The 20,872-nt window shown below is 44.5% G+C and overlaps 1 protein-coding gene across 1 annotated transcript; it reads right to left on the bottom strand.

Annotated features, from left to right (window-relative positions):
* Positions 1–17,447: 17,447 nt before the first annotated feature.
* Positions 17,448–18,742, bottom strand: LOC144805918 (uncharacterized). The gene has a single exon (XM_078672391.1). The coding sequence runs from the start codon at positions 18,517–18,519 to the stop codon at positions 17,551–17,553; it is 969 nt and encodes a 322-aa protein (XP_078528517.1). The 5' UTR covers positions 18,520–18,742; the 3' UTR covers positions 17,448–17,550.
* Between the last annotated feature and the right edge of the window lie 2,130 nt (positions 18,743–20,872).

The following is a 20,872-nucleotide window of genomic DNA, read 5'->3' as shown; positions in this document are numbered from 1 at the left end:
GCTTCACAAAATCAAGTGGTTACAGCAAATTTAAAGCTTTCTACTAGATCTGGGTATCAGGAAACTTTGGGTAAACCCATCCTGCAAACCTATCCCCTCATCAGAAATCTGGATATGGATTTGGCAATGCGAAGCGAGAGGTGGAGAGCTAGCCATGGACAGGAAGGTTCCTAGATTTCAAACGCCGCTCCTTACTGAAATGCTACTGGGACATTATCACTGTGCCTCTTGAAAGAAATCTCTATTTCCACTTCAGAGTTGGCACTTCACCTTTGAAATCTTTTACCAACAAATGGAACTCAAGTGAATACAATTCTTTATAACTAAACATATTTTAGCCCTACTCTAATCTAATGTAGCAAATAGATGCCTTACATCAACACTATGAAGCATTATTTGAGGACATTGGAAAATGGATGGTGCCCAGATTTTGAATCTAACCTACTTGTATGCTGCAATGCTTTGGCTCTCATATGAGAAAAAATAGTATGTAATTTATGTAATGCTTGAAGAAAAAAGTAATACTTCATATGCCGAATGTAACTATGTAAAATGATTTTATGCCATGAATTGTCAAAGTAAAACTTATTGAATTGCTACTAGAATATAACATACTACTAATGATAATAATATTAAAATATACATTGAAAATAACATGCAGGCAATGGTATTAAGAAGGTGGACCTGACAGATGGTGTAAATGGGAATCATGAATGTTCTGGGAACAACCTAAGGTTGTAAGAACAACATATGTCCTTGAATGTCATCGCAGGCAATGATAGATCAATAAGTCAGAGTTGTTCAGTTACTGTATTAAATCAATACTCAGCACTTGTACTAATACTAACGGGTGAAAAGCATCTTCAGGAGCTGTTGGCACTCTGTCAGACTCATCACTAAGCAGGGACATCTTTGTGGTTTAACTGATTGAATTGTTCAGTTCACTTAGGCTTGGAAAAGCCTCCTAGAACTTCAGGGGCAAGGTAACTGGTGCTTCAAAGGGGCGCGGGTTGGAGTAGTCACGCTTTCCTTTGGCTGGTAGCCAGCCCGCACGCGCATACTCATGACGTCACCGGATGGCGCAGAGTAAGGGCCCTCCTTTAGTGGGTAAATGGAGTTCACGGCGTGGACCGGGTAAATTACCGGGCCCGGCTGCGCATGCGCACATCTCTAGGTAAGGCGCAGCTAGTAGGACCTGACACCGGTTAGCGACCTTGCCATATGCCCAAAAAATGTAGTATACAAAAATCGAGATGAGGATGTTAGATTCGGTTAGGAAACAATCTGTATTAGAGTTTCTGTTAAGGTTAGTCTCTCAAACTTGTTAACATGATTGTATCTAATGTCCTGCTGATTTTTGTATAAATCATTTACCATGCAAAAAAAAAAAATTGTTATTTTATATCTTAATAAATACGGCCGGGGGGTCTAGCGACCTCCCGCCTTCCAAAGATAACCATCTTTCATGTTCATGTGTTCGGGTGTTGGTGTGGTCAGTTGGGGAGGGGGCGGCAGCCAGTCGCTGACCATGTGGCTTACAACATTTAATTGAGAAATTTGCTGAATTCATGCCAAAAAAGGATTTAAAGCTAAACTGTACTAAAACATTCGTAATGACATGTGGGAAATCTAAGTTGAAGCATAAACAGCACCACGTTGGAGGAGTAGTTATAGGGAGAGTCCCAATGTTCACCTATCTAGGTCTTCTTTTTAATAGTAAGGACTCTTGGAACCATATATCGCCTCATGCAGTCTGAAATTTTTATGAAGAATTGAAGGAATTTTCTGGTTTTCGTCAAAAATGGGAAATAAACCTATAAGGGAAATCCTCACCCTATATAGAAGTAAGTGTGTGATGGGTGTTTGCCATGGGTCAGCGATATGGGGGAGAGAAAATATTGCGCCCTTACAAACACAAGAGAACACATTTTGAAAAAGACTATTGGCAGTTCCAAATCCCACAGCCAATTTTATAACACAGAACTGTCTTTATCATATATTATTCATTTTATTAATATCGTGGGACTTACATTCTGGCGAGGGTTATGGACTAAAGAGGAGACCAAATTTACAACGGATCTGAAAAAGGATTGTTACTCCCTTGATCACAGTAAAAAAAATCCCTTGGCTAGAGCACATCTCTAAACTACTTAAATATTGTAAGATAGACTTTAATAAAATGGATCCGAGATCTATTCTAGAAATAAGTAAGAAAGATCTGAAGTTGAGATATACTATTGCCAGTGAACAAGACAGATATGATGAAACAAGACAGAAGCAAAGTGTTAATATTTACTGTGAAATTCTCTTGGTGGAGGGTATACAAACACATTTAACACCAGTAAGGAATATCCAACACAGATTTTACCTAACAAGGCTTAGACTTGGTACATTACATTACTTAACTGCTTTTTCCGACAAGGAAAAGTGGTCCTATAATTTACCAAACTGCCCGTGCAATGGAAATACCCCACAGTCCACGTTGCATTTGTTACTATTTTGTACTTTCTATAGCGGTATCAGGAAAAGCAATTAGGAAAAGAAGAGAATTAACACATCTAGATGCACTATTATTTGAGAAACCTGACAAGATTAACGAGGTCTGCCTAACTATGAACTAATTTAAGAAGCAGCCTTGTAGAGTAAGCACATTTTTTATACATGAGACATTTTATATTAAATGGTGTATATAGTTCTATATGTTTAAATAAGTGTACATATTTTAACTGTGTATTAGGATGATATTTTAACATACTCCCAGATGAATTATGTGTGCTGCCCCTAGTGACCCACTGTAAAATTTGTATATACTAAATGTTTTATTTATTTTTCCTTTTTTCTTTATTACTTTTAGTATGCTTTTATGGTTGTATATTTTACACTGAATAAAGTTGATTTGACTTGACCTGAATGGACACAGCTTCAGCCGAGTTTAGGTCAGTACACGTGGATTCTGGTGGCCAGATATCTGCGGACTATCTGGTGGATGGCTCTATAGATCAGAACTAGCACCTTGAACACAATTCATTTCCACACAGGGAGACAGTACAGCACAGAATCCTTGGACTGCAGGGGTGGAGATGAGGCAGAGAGCAGTACAGTGCATGACACCCAGGGGCATTGCCGAGATGGCGAATGCGACAGACGCTTCTTTAGTGAGCTCTGTGCCGACCCAAACATTGTCCTGTCCCATAGCATCCCTTAGCCTGCTGTGGTACCGCCCTACCTCCACCAAGCGACCTGCGGGTGGCACCTGCTGCAGACACCCGTTGTTTAGAGTGTCCGAAGCCCCAGAGAGGTGTTTGTCGGTCTCGCCCAGTGTTGTCTGTTACCTCGAGGAAGATTGGAGCAGACAACGGCAGAAACCAGCAGGTGATAAATTAATTACTGGGGAGCCGGCTGGAACCCATCTCCACGAACCTCACTAAGTCAGGACTCCACCGACAGCACAACCGGAACATCGAAACTGGCTTGGTGCAATCCCACCAGCCTGACAGCAGCAGAGTACTGTGAGCCAGCCGAGAAGCCCGCCGCCACTGTGGTCTTCTGTCTCCAGCCGCAACATCTAACTACAGCGGGCAGAGCACCGCCAGCTGAACAGAGTACTTGGGACCGGCACCGCTGCAGACTGGCACCGCTGCGAACTAGCACCGCTGCAGACTGGCACTGCTGCGAACTAGCACCGCTGCAGACTGGCACGGGTGCGGACTGGCACCGCTACGGACTGACACCGTTGCAGAATGGCACCGCTGCGGACTGGCACCGCTGCGGACTGGCACCGCTGCAAACTAGCACCGCTGCAGACTGGCACGGGTGCGGACTGGCACCGCTATGGACTGACACCGTTGCAGAATGGCACCGCTACGGACTGACACCGCTGCAGAATGGCACCGCTGCAGACTGGCACCGCTACGGACTGGCACAACTGCAGACTGGCACCGCTGCAAACTAGCACCGCTGCGACTGGCATGGGTGTGGACTGGCACCGCTACGGACTGACACCGCTGCACAATGGCACAGCTACAGACTGGCACCGCTACGGACTGGCACAACTGCAGACTGGCACCGCTGCAAACTAGCACCGCTGATGACTGGAACAGCTGCCGACTGGAACCGCTGCCGACTGGAACCGCTATGGACTGGCACCGCTGCAGACTGGCACCGTTGCAGACTGGCACCGTTGCAGACTAGCACTGCTACAGACTGGCACCGCTGCTGACTGGCACCGCTGTGGACTGGCACCGCTGCGAACTAGCACTGCTGCGGACTGGCACCGCTGCAGACTGGCACCGCTGTGAACTAGCACCGCTGCGGACTGGCACCGCTGCGAACTAGCACAGCTGCGAACTAGCACCGCTGTAGACTGGCACCGCTGTAGACTGGCACCGCTGCAGACTGGCACCGCTGCAAACTAGCACTGCTGCAGACTGGCACCGCTGCGGACTGGCACCACTGTGAACTAGCACCGCTGCGGACTGGCACCGCTGCGAACTAGCACAGCTGCAGACTGGCACCACTGCAAACTGACACCGCTGCAGACTGGCATGGCTGTGGATTGGCACTTCTGCAGACTGACACTACTGAAGACTGGCACTGCTGCGGACTGGCACCGCTGTGGACTGGCACTGCTGCAGACTGGCACCGCTACAGACTGGCACTACTGTGGACTGGCGTCGCTATGGACGGACACCACTGTGGACTGCACAGCTGCAGACTGGCACTGCTGCAGACTGGCATGGCTGTGGACTGGCACTGTTGCAGACTGGCACTGCTGCAGACTGGCACTGCTGCAGACTGGCACTGCTGCAGACCGGCACTGCTGCGGACTGACACCGTTGCGGACTGACACCGCTGCGGACGGACACCGCTGCTGACTGACACCGCTGCAGACTGGCACCACTGCTGACCGGCACTGCTACAGACCGGCACCACTGTGGATTGGCACTGCTGTGGACTGGCACCACTATGGATTGACACCACTGCAGACTGGCACCGCTGTGGACTGGCACTGCTGCAGACTGGCACTGCTGCAGACTGACAGCGCTGCAGACTGGCACCACTGCTGACCGGCGCTGCTACAGACTGGCACTGCTGCAGACTGACACCGCTGCAGACTGGCACCACTGCTGACCAGCACTGCTACAGACTGGCACTGCTGCAGACTGGCACCACTGCAGACCGGCACCGCTGTGGACTGGCACCACTGTGGACTGGCACCACTGCGGACTGGCACCGCTACGGACTGACACTGCTGCAGACTGGCACCGTTGCAGACTGGCACTGCTGCGAACTAGCACCGCTGCAGACTGGCAATGCTGCGGACTGGCACTGCTGCAGACTGGCACCACTGCGAACTAGCACTGCTGCAGACTGGCACCGCTGTGAACTAGCACCACTGCGGACTGGCACCGCTGCGAACTAGCACAGCTGTAGACTGGCACCGCTGTGGACTAGCACCGCTGCGAACTAGCACTGCTGCAGACTGGCACCGCTGCAGACTAGCACCGATGCGAACTAGCACTGCTGCGGACTGGCACCGCTGCGAACTAGCACAGCTGTGGACTGGCACCGCTATGGACTGGCACCGCTGTGGACTGGCACCGCTGCAGACTGGCACCGCTGCAAACCAATTTTTAAGAAAGTCATCTTGTGGCTTGTCCTGAAGAAGGCGCTGGTCGCCGAAACGCACGTCGAGAATTATTTGCTACCTTGCCACATATTTTATATGCATTTATGTTTGTTTTTTGTATAAGTTGTTATATATGTAGTGTTTGCCCCTAAATAGGGTCATTTTTATTCTTCAGTTTCATTAAGCAATTGTTTTTAAATACATTTTATGAATTGACATGATGTGAATAAACTTGTATTACCATATCTTTGAGAGTGGCCTTTAACCTTGATGGTTTTCTTGAGACAAGCACTAACAATTGCCTAGATATATACTTACATATATGATTTTACCCTGATCTAGGAATTGCTCACTCCTTATTACTCAGGGGCCTTTGTTTCACTCACTACCGATGCAAACTAGCACAGCTGCAGACTGGCACCACTGCAAACTGGCACCGCTGCAGACTGGCACAGCTGCGGACTGGCACTGCTGCAGACTGGCACCACTACAGACTGATATCGTTGCAGACTGGCACCTATGCAGACTGGCACCGCTGCAGACTGGCACTGCTGTGGACTGGCATCGCTATGGACTGACACCACTGCAGACTGGCACTGCTGCAGACTGGCATGGCTGTGGACTGGCACTACTGCAGACTGGCACTGCTGCAGACTGGCATGGCTGCGGACTGACACCGCTGCTGACTGACACCGCTGCTGACTGACACCGCTGCGGACTGACACTGCTGCAGACTGGCACTGCTGCAGACTGGCAGCACTGCGGACTGGCACAGCTGTGGACTGACACCACTATGGACTGACACCACTGCAGACTGGCACCGCTGTGGACTGGCACAGCTGCAGACTGGACCGCTGCAGACTGGCGGTAACACTGCCAACATCTAATTAAGGCCGAGTTATGTAGTGCTCCGCAGGGAGCGGTCAAGTCAGAATAAGTGTCGCTTCCATCTTTGATTATTAGCATCCTTCCATATATTTTAGAAAGCTCTTTGAAATGTGCTCTCTCGAAATGTGTGAATTTGGGAAAGTTTAGAAAAACATATGAATTGGAAAGAGCTTGAATTGCAAACTGCGTTCCCGCTTTCAGATACCACATCAGGTGCGCAGGGGACAGACGCATTTTACTGGTCCTAGTAATCCAAATGTGTCCCTTTCCTCGATGCTGGGAGCCCCATGACGGATAATCCTGTTCCTTGATGAGTGAAGAATGAGGCTCGTCTGACAGTGGCAATTTCCTTTTTTCCATGGTCACTTTGGGCTTAAAGCCTAGAGACACCAGGGGAATCGGGGGGCATATTAGCAAGAATCTCGTTAAAATTATCGCCGTTTGAGCGGCAGGAAACTGCCGCTCAAACGGCGATAATAGCTTGCAGGAGAAGCCACCCCCTGCAAGAAGGCCCAGCAGACGCAGTAGTAGTGGTGGGGGTTTATTGAACGGGTTTATGCTACCAGCTATGTATCGGTTTGGCCAGCTGACTGTTGCCAGCTCAGTCTGGGGAGGGGAAGTTAAGTTTTCTTGTTGTACTTGTACACAAGCTTATTAGGAGGGGACTGTGATGCCTATCTTCAGGGGATAGGAGTAGGAGAGGGTTAATATATGAACAACACATGTAATGCAGACACGACCCTCTAGGTACAACTTCCTTACCCGGAATTTCAGGGGGGTGTGCTCCATGGCCAGATGGTACAAAGTCTTAATATGGGACTCAGAGCAGTCAATGGTAAGTCCTCCTCTGGCAGGAAAGTGGCCAAAACATAGAATAATATGTCTCATTCTAGTCGCATGGACTACCTGTTTCTAGACTTGAGACTTTGGTCACTCCTGATGGATACGTGTATCCTATAGAGATTGAACCATAATCCCCGCTGTCTCACTATGAAATCTTTTTGTATTAAAAAAGATGCCCAACCCACTTCAAAGATGGATACTGGTCAAACGACACACAGCACATTAAATGGGCCAAAGTTGTTGACTCCCAGACATTCTGCTTGCAATTACTGAGGACATAGCATTTGGTTTAAAGGAGGTGTCCACTAAGTTATCTAGCGTTGGGGACATAGGGGGCAATTATTGCCTCTAATAATAGCCTTACTTCCTCAATCCTGCATCATTAACTCGCAGGCCCCCTTTCACAACAAAAAGTTGGTTTAATAAGGAGCACAGTAGAATTGATCCCTATTAGTCAGCGCAATAAAAGCTAAATATATGCAGCAGGCCCACCTCGCAAGGAAACTCTATAAAACTCAGGCCTAGGTGAAAAGAGAGAGGGATGAGGGGAGATGGAAAGACCTCCAAGCTGCTTCTTCTGCCAAGACTATTAGATTTTGGAACCTAGTTAAGTGGGGTAGAGACGGGCAAGCCTACCCACCCCATAATTCTATTACCCTTGTCCGTTGCTCATTTTGTCCATCTATAGTCTGAGGTCACTTCCTCTAATGCTGCCAGGAGTGAGCTAAATGATCCATTGGCATCTTTCCCTGTAGCCTCAGTCTGAGGTCCATATGATGGTGCAGATGTCGCTAAAGCCCTATAAGCAGTTGGCAGAGCCAGGCCCAGACAGCATTCCTGCTGACGTATTTTTTGCAAGATTGGGCAAAGTGGTCTAAGTATCTACTCATTCTGGCGAACGCCATCTCGAGTGGTGTCCCCATTCCTGCTTCCTCCAAGGGAGCTGCACTAATTCCTATTTATAAAAAAGACCGGTGCCTGCCTGGGAACTAGTGGCCTATTCGTTTAATTGATTCAGCCCAAAAATCTTTGCCCGACTTGTTTTGTTTAAAATCCAGGATTGCATAATTGATCATTATATCCTTTCAAGCTTGCAAACAGGTTACCGCAATATCAGCACTATCGATCACATTTTCTGTTTCTTACTTCTATACTGGAGGGTAGTATAAATCACCAGAGGCTACCTTCGTCGTCCTCAAATAGGCATTTGATTTGGTTCAAGTAGTCATCTTCATTCCTCCTTGAATTGGGCATGACGTTAGACCTGCTTTCTTTGGTAACTTATATGCATCAAGGTAATTATGCCCAGGTTTGTTGGGTTGAGCTGGGTAAATTTACCTATCAGCTACCTATAGACAAAAGTGTTTACCAAAGCTGTGTTTTGGCCCCTACTCTGTTCTCCTTGTTCCTAAATGGCACGGTTCATTTTCTCTCTTGCTTTCCTATCGACGCCCTTACTCTGGCCAGTACAAAAAAAAACATATTGCTGTTTGCAGGAGATACTTTGCTGATCTCGGAAACACCAGGATGTCTGCAACGTGATCTGCACCATTTCGAGGAGTTCTGCAGAGTGTGAGGTCTTAAACCAAATGCCATCAAGACGAAATATATGTCTTTCAAACAACATAGATCTTACAAGGGAAGAATAATGTTGGGGGACATCCCACTGGAGAGGGCAGATGTATTTAATTATCTTGGTGTCTCCTTGTGTTCGACCATGTCCTGCAAGCACAAGTGGATGCCATGGTTCCTAAGCACAGACAGATTATCTGAGTTATAGTGAAGGAACACAATCACTCTTTTTCTAAATCAATCGGTCCAACTTTAAAAATCTATGATGCTAAAGTGTTGGGGTAGGTTCCATATGCTTCAGAACTCGGGGAGTTCCCCAACATTTCCTCTCTAACCCTCTCTGAGAACAAGTTTCTGAGAAGTGCAACTCACCTTCCCCCACCTTTGATACTTGATCTGGGCAAAAAAGGGTTAGTTAATAAAGTCAAACTACACCCGTTAGTATACTGGAGAAGGGCTTGGTCCACACCTGAACTTGCTCACGAAGCTTTGGCTCAGCGGGATGTTATAGATGCCGAAAGGCTTCACAAAATCAAGTGGCTACAGCAAATTAAAAGCTTTCTACTAGATATGGGTATGAGGGTACTTTGCGGAAACCCATCCTGCAAACCTATCCCCTCATCAGAAATCGCATTACTGGCTATGGATCTGGCAATGCGAAGCGAGAGGTGGAGAGCCATGGACAGGAAGGTTCCTAGATTTCAAACGTCACTCCTTACTGAAATCCTACTGGGACATTATCGCTGTGCCTCTTGAAAGAAATCTCTATTTCCACTTCAGAGTTGGCACTTCACCTTTGAAATCTTTGACCAACAAATGGGACTCAGGTGAATACAATTCTTTATAACTAAACATATTTTAGCCCTACTCTAATCTAATGTATCATATAGATGCCTTACGTCAACACTGTGGAGCATTATTGGAGGACATTGGAAAATGGATGGTGCCCGGATTTTGAATCTAACCTACTTGTATGCTGCGATACTCTGGCTCTCATATGAGAAAAAAAAGTATGTAATTTATGTAATGCTTTAAAAAAATGTAATACTTCATATGCCGAATGTAACTATGTAAAATGCTTTTATGACATGAATTGTCGAATGAAAACGTATTGAATTGCTACTAGAATATAACATACGACTAATGATATTAATATTAAAATATACATTAAAAATAACATGCAGGCAATGGTATTAAGAAGGTGGACCGGACAGAAGGTGTAAATGGGAATCATGAATCTTCTGGGAACAACCTAAGGTTTTAAGAACAACATATGTCCTTGAATGTCATCGCAGGCAATGATAGATCAATAAGTCAGAGTTGTAATCATTATTTTGCTTATGCTAATATGACCGAATGGCCACATTTCTCTTTGGATGTTTTTATGCATTTTATGTATTTAATATCATGCGTGTTTTTATTGCTTTCATGATTTTATTATATTTTCAGTGATCAAATAAAGCTATGGTGAATATATTTTCCTAGAACAAATATTCATGACATTTAGAATAATAGATAAAACCTATCATAAAATGTTCTTGTTGATTGTCCTGATGCGTTCAATTACTTCATTTTGTAAGGAGAGCAAGGTTGTCATGGTATGCAGATTTGTAGAGCGCACTATCACCCAGCAGGGTAGCCCGACGCGGAGTAGTTGTGAGTCTACGGTACAAAAGGGGGTGGTAATGGCCATGTCTAAACTGGGGTGGCAGAGTGGGCTAAAGAACGGTGATGGATTAAACCCAGATCTTTTGACTGGGTGTGAGTGTTTGATTGGTTCAGATGCTCTGTCCATCACCACCCCCTTTTGTACCGTAGTTGTGAGTCTAGGCACCCCTTGGGCCTAGTGGGACTACTCAAAGAGCCAGTTCTTCAGCTTCTTGCAGAACTCAAGAACTGAGGAGGAGGTCTTTCTGTGTAGCAGCAGTTTAATCCAAGTTTTAGGATCTATGTACGAGACATTTCGACCACTGAATCTGGTTTTCACTATGCCTTAGATTTGTACAAGTTGGAGTCTGGATGAGTAGAGGTGTCTGGAAGGTTTGTGAAAGCTGATGGGATTGTTGAGGTATTCTGGTCCAGTCTTATGTAGAGCCGTGAAAGTATGGGTGAGACGTCTGAATTGTGTTTGCCATCAGCGCGGGAGTAACTAGTTCGATTTTTACTTCACTGATTAAAAAGAGCCACAATAAGATTATTGGTGTTCAAACTGTCAGTGTGAGTTGTTGCATCTGATATTTAATAGATGCAACAGAATCTGCCTTAGCCCACAACTGAAAGTTTACCAATTTTATGAATAGCGACAGTAACAAGAATAAATGTAGTATTTGGTATGTTAGTTGGGGATCAGGAAGGATATTATTCACACGCTTACTGTAATTATAAATCGAATGTGAAGCGTAAAACAGTGCATATAACAATAGGTGTAGCAGTTGTAACAATACACATTTTGTAATAATCAATGAACCAACAGGGCTAATTATCGTCAATTGATCCACATGACTAAGTTATACATTATTTGTTTAATGGCGCAGATATCACATGGGCTTGCATAAGGTGCTGGAGAGACGATGGGCCAGATGTATCAAGCATTTTCCCATTCGCAAATGGACCGATTCACAGAATTAACCCGTTTTGCAAACGGGAAAAAGCCTTCTGGGATGTATCATCCCAAAAGTTAAGTGCAAAAAAGGGAATCACAATATTTGAGATTATTAATTTTGCGCATGCATTTAGAGAATCGCAATTTGCGATTCTCTAAATGCAATGTAGGAAGCGCTTTTTAAATTGCGCCCCTGCTTTAAGGAATCACAATTTACCAGCAACTTCAAGTTGGTGATAAATTGCAAATCCTTAGAAAAATGCACAATTTTGCATTTTTCTTAGGGCATGTATGTGCACCAGATGTGCATACACGCATATTTCAGTGGTGCAACAGGGTGTCCTTTTGGCACCCTTGAAATTGCATGCGCAATTTGCGAGTACCTATTGGGTACTCACAAATTGTGCATGCAATTCCAATTCATTCCTATGGGCATCTAGGCCCATAGAAATGAATGGGAAGCCATTCCTTATTTGCGACTCGCAAATTGTGAGTCACAATTAAGGAATATGTAGAATTCGCAACATTTTTGCCAAAACCTACATACATTGCATTTTGCAATTCGATAATAGCGAATCGGTAAAATTCGCAATTATAGAATCGCAATATGCAATCTTGATACATCCGGCCCAATATCATTCAAATTAGGATGAAAGCTGTGGTACCTGGCCCGTCTCTGGTAGTCCCCGGTCTGGTTGTTGACTTTAGGCTTGTACAAGACGAGCTCTTGCAGATTACAGTGAGGTTCACACAGATAGATGTGAAATGTGGAGCTTTGCAGTGATTTAAACTAGAGTTAGACGACCTGACCAGTAATATCCACTTACCATCTGACTAATAATCACACTTATAATTTGCAAGAACTCGAGAGGTGGATTCCGAGAATAGTATTCCTTTTGAGTGGCGTTGTTAGGGCTGTGAGGACGGAACTAGTGACTTGTGGGAAATATTCTGTGTTGTGCGTTCCTGAGGATTCTTGGGTTGCTGGCAGCTCAACGAGAGGAATGTCTCAATAGGATTGATCTGGTGACTATCTAGTGTCAAATCAGAATGAACAGAACTGGCCACATGGTGAGATTTATGACAATAAAAACCTTATGATTCTTCTTTCCTCCGCGAGTGGTGGGTGTTTGTAGTGGGAGGTGTCATCTCCAACACAAACAATACAGTCTTGAAATAATTTATTTAATTATTTATTTATTTAAAATGTTTTATATAGCGCTGGCTAGACCCGGAGGTATCAGAGCGCTCTACATGAGCATCAGATCATAGTTACAGGTTACATTGTTATAAAGGTTACACAGTTCTTAGAGCATGGCAACATAGTTACTTGTAAGGTCGAGATAAACAATAAGCACAAATACGTAAGGGGAAAAGAAGGCAGGGTGAGAGATTAAGGGGAGGGGGTTGGAGCAGGGGAAGTAGACAGATAATGACGACGGGAAAGAGGAGGGGAGGGTGAGAGACACAGCATGGGGAGAGGAGGGGAAGGGTGACGGGGACACAAACGGGTAGACAAGTCAAGGCAACGTCCAAAGTGCAGTAAGCTGTGATCCCAGGGGAAGTGTTATCACTTCCCTATCTCTGTTGCGAGAGGCTCCCATTACGCAGTGGACTCTCTCAGAGGGTCTCTGAGACTCCAAGGCCTACATACTGGATCCTTCCCCAAAAAGGGGAGAGGGAGTGCTTTGGCAAGGGGAACCATACCATACCTCAAGTGTGAGTGGCTCCCTTGGCGCAGTGGACTCACTCAGCGGGTTCGCTGAGACTCCAGAGTATAAATAGTGGATCTTTCCCCAACAAGGGGAAAAAGAGTGCTTAGTCAAAGGGCACAATGTAATATTCCAGGCCAAATAAAAATTTAGCAGGAGAAAAAAATTAATGAATAAAAATAATCTGGTCAAATAATCCTGTGAATCAGACAAGCCCTGAAGGCAAAGATTCAAGGCACATGGAGAGAGACCCTTTTCAATGTTCCTCTCGATGCAACAACCTCTTTTTGACTCTAGCAGGGACTCTTCCCTCTTCTGGGTCCAAACCAGTCATAAAATGCCAGCGGACCAAGCAGGAGCTTGTAAAAGGAAAACTAGAGTACACCGGTGAGTAACTCTAAGTCAAGCTGTAAAGAGTTCAAACACGTCCAAGCTTTTCAGAGATGCAACTCTTTGGTTAATGGCATCAAAATGTTAGCATTTGTTTTTAGAAGGGGCCTGGTATGTAGAGCAAAAGGATGCCCGGGCTATGCATCTACAAGCTAGCTAAAAGGGACAAACAATGGTCATTTAACAGATCCTAGGGCAAATTAGTGCCCCTGCCACATCATGGCATGCCCGCAGCAGTGAAGATGCACTGAGAAGACAAAAGTATACAGAGCTCTCCTCAAAAGAAACAGCGGAAAGAGGTCCAGTAAATGTATTTCTTAACTGCTTAACTGCGGCGGCAATTCCGACACAGTGCGGCAGTTTAGCTGAGTGGGCGGCACTACCGAGGTACTGCTCGCAACGGCTGTTGGCCGACAAACGCAGCGAATGCTTTAAGGGAGCAGTAGCAGAACATCTCCAGCATTGAAGGAAGCAGTCTACCAATACATGTGATCATACAAGATCTTGAAGAGGTGCCACAAATGAGGGATCTTCTTGTGTGCAGACAGAATGAGTGTCACAATAGAAATAATTCTCCGATCCATATAGGGCAATGGAAATGGTTTCCCTCCATGTTGATGCCTTCAAGGGGTGGTTGTGTTTTATACACGACATTGACAAAGTATAATTTCTAGGCTTTATTTGTTTCAAAGGACTGAAATGAAAACATTATGTTTTACAACAGAAAGACTTACAAAACAAAGGAGGAACACAGGGAAAAGCATATTACATAACACAGAATGGGTGGCAGAAACCCTAGTTAAACAACCTTCATCGTGTTAGACTGGATAATGTATACTGCTCAGCTTCTGGCATTATGCAGAAAAACCAGGGTAAAGGGTGATGAGTGGGATTTTTTTTTACAGTGGAAACAATCCAAATGTTCAGGGTCTGTGATATACAAAATCAGTAACATTTTTCAGAGTATGTGGGAGGAGTCCGATTTATAGGACGGTCACTCCAAGCCACACCACAGAAGCCAAGATGTTCGGAATACTGTCTGGTTCCCAAATGTAGAGTTTTACAGCCTTCCGGTGAATGTCTCAGCTCTTGTGTGCTTCCTGAGTTTTTAATTTTATTTTTAACTGAACATGAGTGACAACACTTTGCCTCAGAGACACATTTTATTTTTATTTCGGCACATTACAGAGTTCTGTAACTGAGGGTGAACAGGCCCTGGTAATTAACCCCTAATACTCAGCAGGCTGCTGCGCTAACACTGCTTTGAGAAGGGACGGGGGCAGGAAACGCAGACAACCAATAAGTCGTCCGCCTTGATTCAGTAGATCACTTTGCCTGAACCAATGAAAGCGAACATTTATGGATGTGTGGACTTAATCACCTGAGGATTCAAGAACAAAATAAATGGGTGTATTTCAGGTGTTTTTGGCAGGTTCAGGTGATATAAGCAGCGGCTTAGGGCCATATGTACAGATTTTAGGGGATAGCGATTTCCTAATTGTGATTCTCTGTGAATCACAATTAGGAAATCGCTATCCCAAATGTATGAAATTCTTTCAGTTTTATTCAGCGATTCTTAGGTTGTTGCAAATCTCCCTACCTCATGAATTTTCATGAGGTAAGTCGCAGTTTGAGACCCACTGGGAATAGCAGCCATCATAGATCACCATATCTGTGATTGCTTATTAATGAAGCAACTTTTTTTTTATTATATGCGGCCCATTTTCTTTAAAGGGACACAGGATGCATTTTGAAAAAAAAACTTGAAGTTTAATTATTATTTTATTTTTTTAAGATTAGGCAGCAGTCTTCATAGGACCACTCCCTGCTGTTAAAATATATTATTTTTGTTGTTCTCAAAGGGAAGGGGTCCCATTGTGAATGGGTTAACCCCTCCTTAAAGGAGTCAGTAAAACTTGAAAATTATGCAACTGTAATTTGGTCGCAAAACATTCATACATCCCATTCAGATTCAGTATTTGGGCGGGACGTCCTAAACACGCCGCTTTCAAATACTGAATCGTAAAGACAAATTGAAATTCGGAAATGTGCTACCATATCACAACTTGTGTTTTGTATATGTGTAAAAGTATGTTTTGTACATGTGTAAAAGTATGTTTTGTACATGTGTAAAAGTAAGTTTTGTACATGTGTAAAAGTAAGTTTTGGGGCCAGAAACGGCCAGACTGCAAAAATGGTTTCTACATACGGCCCTTAGCTTCCAGTGAGTTAAGCTTCAACAACTGTCAGTCAGCCTGGCCTCAGTCTCACTCACGGATCAGTTGATGAATGCTGATAATTGATGTCAGTGCTGGATGTTGTTGACTGATGTCAGCTCTGGTTGTTGGAAGATGTTAACTTATTGTGAGTTCTGGATGTTGGGGTCTAATGTCAGTTCTGGGTTTTAGTAACAGATGTCAGTTCGGTTTGTTGGTGCTGGATGACCCCCCCCCACCCCCAGCCCCACCCCCGAGGCAAAGTTGCATCTATCGCGAAAAACGAAGGACCATTTTTATTCTGCACTATGAAACATTAGGATCAGTGTTGCAGTAGCTATTTCAAATACCTGCACTTCTTAATTTGTGCACAGGGGCAATATTACCATATTTCAGATGTTTGCGTTACTTCATCTTTATAGATAGACTATTAATGTTTTCTTCTGATTCAGGTCTCTGAATAGGCTTTCATTTTACACACAGCAGGAGTCATAACAAAAGATTCCATGAGGAAGGATACGTTAGTGAAATGTTCTACATTACTAATCTTTACACTATTGACAAATACTATCAATATCATCTGTGCAAAAATAGATACTTTCATAGAATTGATTGTGTTTTCACTTTCACAGGCAATATCTTGAAGTGGTTTTAATAGGCCATACTGGGGAACAATTGGTCACAATCGATTACACTTGGTCACAATGGTTTGTGATTTTTAATTTTTTGTCCCTAAAGGCATATTCCAACATTTGACACTCTTCAAAAAATCTCCATGCATTGTTGTCTGGTACATATTATACAATTCCCACGCTAGAGTCCATGCACAACCTGCCACATTAATATACTGTTCACCAGAGTCAGGACGTTTCAATAACTATCAGCTTAAATCATTTCACTGGTTTCAATTTGTTTTACTAGTATGACAACGTGCCAAGGCTAGAGTCTCTTTGGCTTTTTGAATATTAGCACATTTAAATTACCCTGTTGGCTTTCATTCATTAGCTTGTTGTAGGAATTTAGAGAAGAGCATTTCAGTTAACTGCTTCGACTTTTTTGCTCATCACAATTTTCTTTTTTATATATGTAATCGCCTTGATCTTTTCCATGAGCAAACTCACAGGAGGGAGCAGCTCTCTTACTACTGCAACTTATTTTATGTCAATCTGCTGAACGTTTGGCAAGGGAATGTTTATAAAACAGTGTGAGTGTGTTGGTGGTGGGATGTGTGTTGGGGGTGGGATGTGTGTGGGTGAAGGGGTGTGATTAGGGGTGAATGGGGTGTGTGGTGAGAGTGCATTGGGACTGGAGTGCGTTGGGGATGCGAGTGCGTTGGGGGATTTTGTAATTTAAAAAAAGCCCTTACAAGTTCCACCTTAAACAGTTTGCAACTAAGCTAGATTTGCGCTCACCCATTAAGTCAGATTACCATTCTCACTTTAGCTTTTCAAAGACATTATTTCTCATGCAAACCGGATATTGTCTCCCTCATACACCTAGGCAGACTGAGTTACTCATACATTCAAACACTGTTATGACTAGCCGCTTGGTTTTGCAGCGCGCTGCTAACTGTTTTTGGGCAATTCCATGTTATCTCATCAGTAAGACTGATTTCACTGCACTTGTAGGAGTTCAGTTCAGGTTAATGTCCATATGTTGTACTTTCTTGTAGTTTACATGGAATTATGTGAATGAACATCATTCCTGAGCGAAGGCGTGCCTAGCGTGCGTTCGCTCATGGTGAGTCAGGCTAATTTTGTGGTTGAATCCTTTCTGACATTCACTGCACCAGTAGGGTTTTTCCCCAGTGTGAGTTCTCTCATGCTGGGTCAGATGCATTTTCTGACTGAAGCTTTTTTGACATTCTTCACACTGATAGGGCTTTTCTCCTGTGTGGGTTCTCTCATGATGTACGAGATGGATTTTCTGACTGAAGCTTTTTTCACATTCTGTGCACTTATAGGGTTTTTCTCCGGTGTGTGTCTTTTCATGCTGAGTTAGACTACATCTCTTAGTAAAACATTTTTCACATTCATTGCACTGATATGGCTTTTCTCCGGTGTGAATTTTTTCATGCTTAGCAAGAGTACTTTTATCATGGAAGCTTTTCTGGCATTCAGTGCACTGATATGGTTTATGTCCCAAGTGTGATCTTTCATGTAATGTGAGACTGATTTTATGACGGTAGGTTTTACCACATTCAGAACACAAATACAGTTTTTCTCCTGCATGTGCACCTTCATGCTGAATTAAACTCGCTTTTTTGCTGAAACTTTTTGGACATTCAGTGCACTGATATATTTTTTGTCCCAAATGTGTTCTTTCATGTCGTGTCAGATAGTGTTTCTGACTAAATCTTTTCTCACAATCAGAGCACTGATAAGGCTTTTGTTCAGAGTGCGATTTCATATGCCGAGTCAAGTAGGATTGTTGAGTAAAGGTTTTCTCACATTCGGAACATTGATAAGGTATCTCTCCTGTGCACCTCTTTTTCTGTACTGTCCTGTTCAAATTACAAGCTAGGTTTGTCTCTTGTGAAGTGCATGGGTACACTACTTCTGCAATCTGCACAGTCTTATAAATAATGTACACTGTTTTTTTATTCAAATTGTGCTGTTGTTCTGGCTCTTGCTTTACAGTCACAAAACCCTCCATCTCCTCGATCATGTGTGTCCTTGCTGCCCCCAACTTAAGAGTTCATTGACATAAGAAATTAGAGAGTATCCAGAAACTGCATTTACAATCAGTCAGCGACTCTGCTCTGTATTGTTGTTACTTCCTGGCCAAATCCAGCTTTTAGAAATTGGTTTCTTCTAAAATCTCTGGAACATCTCTCTCTTTGTAGTCTATTTGCTGCAAATGACAGAATCCTTAAGTTTTGTTCCTGTTCACACTTGAAGCCACCTGCAGTATAAAAAAAAAAGAATTAAAGTGAAATATCTTTCAAGGTGTAAACTAATTTTAACGAAATTATTTAACAGTGAATGACAGCATTCTGGAAGTAATGCATGTACTTTTCTGATGAGATAGAGTTGGTAGTGTTTTGAGGCAAGGATAAATGAAACCAACATAAAATAAAGCAGATTGATATGTTAACAATAAGTGTGCACTCACTCATATCAGTAACATAAAATGATAAATCTATTTACATTTTGTATAGACCGTAAAAGAATTAAAAACAAATTGTTTTGACATGTCGAATGATATCAAAATGAATAAACTACATTTGAAACTTGCATAATCTTGTAAAAGGCAGACACAGGAAGATGGCTGAATGAAAGCCTTGAACGATTGCGCTGCCGGGCCCCCAGCCTAATCCTACAGAATCCAGTACTCTCCAAAGGAGTTAGAGGTCAGACCCCTTGAGGAGGTCCCACGCATAGAGCCCTCCAGGTGGTAGAGGGGGCTCGGACTGACTTCCTACCATGATCGAGCGCACAGATGCCAAGGTGAGTGCCATACAGTGGCAGCCCGACAATTGCAAATTGAGCTCGGCAGACCAAGGGGGCCGCAGACTCCACTTCCCGAGCCCCACGAAACCATGATGGGAAGTGCATAGACGCCTGCAGAGGCTTGGCTGAGATGTACTGGCACAGCCGGGCACACTGGGGCTGAATGGCTTCCTAGAAATAAACTGATCGCTGGGGCACGCAATGCTGGTTGGAGCCTAGAAGCCTGGAGGATGGTTGCCACAATGACAGCGGTTAGATAATGGAGATGAGGTCAGCACAGTCCCCAGGCGGTAACTGCCCCTGCCCTTCCTGCGTTGCGGACTGCTGATGCAGAGAGCGTATACAGTTGCAGGATGCCTGCCTGAGAAGGCATAGAGGGCCGGGCCTGTGAAGTGCATACAAGTTGAAATACAGGTGCCACCTGTGCAACCCCTCCTCCCTCCCCATTGACGTGATCATATAGTTGGGACTGCGACCCGGTAACCCTGAGCTTCCAACTGATAAGAGGTTGCTGAGAAGGGATCTTCCAGCTACTAACCTTTGAGACGTGGGCAGTGGTGGATGAGAGGGAGGCTTGAGGGCTAGGTCCTTGCTCATGCCTCGGGGGACATTGCCTGCTTCTCCTTCATGTTCTTGTTCTGGAGGTAATAAGTGGCAGACAGACCTGAAGAAGACAGTCTGACCTGCAGTGGGCTGGGCCGCTGTTTTGAGAGGGTACCCAGCGGATAGAAGAGCACCTGCTGAGACATAGAATTTGAAGGAGCGGGATAGGCCCCTGTGGCAATGACTATTCTGTGTAGTTATGGGCCGAGATAGATCTTCTAGAACAGGCCAATAACAAAAAATTTACAGATATACAGAGCTGGGAGGAGGCCCTGCATGGAACTCGTAGAGCAGACAAGGCCTATTTCCACGGGCGGATGAAATGTCCACTCCCCAGATACTGATGGCTATTACCCAACTGAAACAGATGCTAGAAGAATAAATGGATTCCATATTCATTGATAGTAATATTTGGATCGCCATAAGGTGAGGGAGCGACTGCTGCAGACAGAACTAAATGTGGTTGAGCTCACTGCAAAACTGGCTCCTAATCCTCGCCCAGGTTAAACTTCCATCATTAGCAATTTAGGGGTCCTGAGTTCCAATCGTTACCCTTCTTCCTCCCCATCCTCGCCCAAGGTGGAACCCAACCCATCCACCAGACCCCCTAACCATTGGGTCTTTACTGCCCCTCAACACAAGAAGCCCATTGAGGACCACCCTTTCACCTATGGAGGGAACTGGCCTTCTCCTGCTACTCACATATCATCACCCTATGCTCACCCCCAATAACAATAAATAACAGCACTCTAGATAACTAAGCCTACTAAACTCCCCTCCTCTCATCACTCCTACCTCAAGGAGCACCCCACTCACCCACTGTGCTTCCCAACACCAGGCACTCAACTCCCCTATAGCACAAAAGACACATGGAGGAAAACTGTAGAACACCACTTCCCTCTACTCTTCATACCCCCTCCATGTCACCAACCACTAGTCCCCAACCTCCAAAAAACCTCCACTTA

This window comes from Lissotriton helveticus (genome assembly GCF_964261635.1).
Source record: "Lissotriton helveticus chromosome 1_1 unlocalized genomic scaffold, aLisHel1.1 SUPER_1_unloc_32, whole genome shotgun sequence".
Taxonomy (NCBI): domain Eukaryota; kingdom Metazoa; phylum Chordata; class Amphibia; order Caudata; family Salamandridae; genus Lissotriton; species Lissotriton helveticus.
This window is presented reverse-complemented; position numbering and strand designations above follow the sequence as displayed.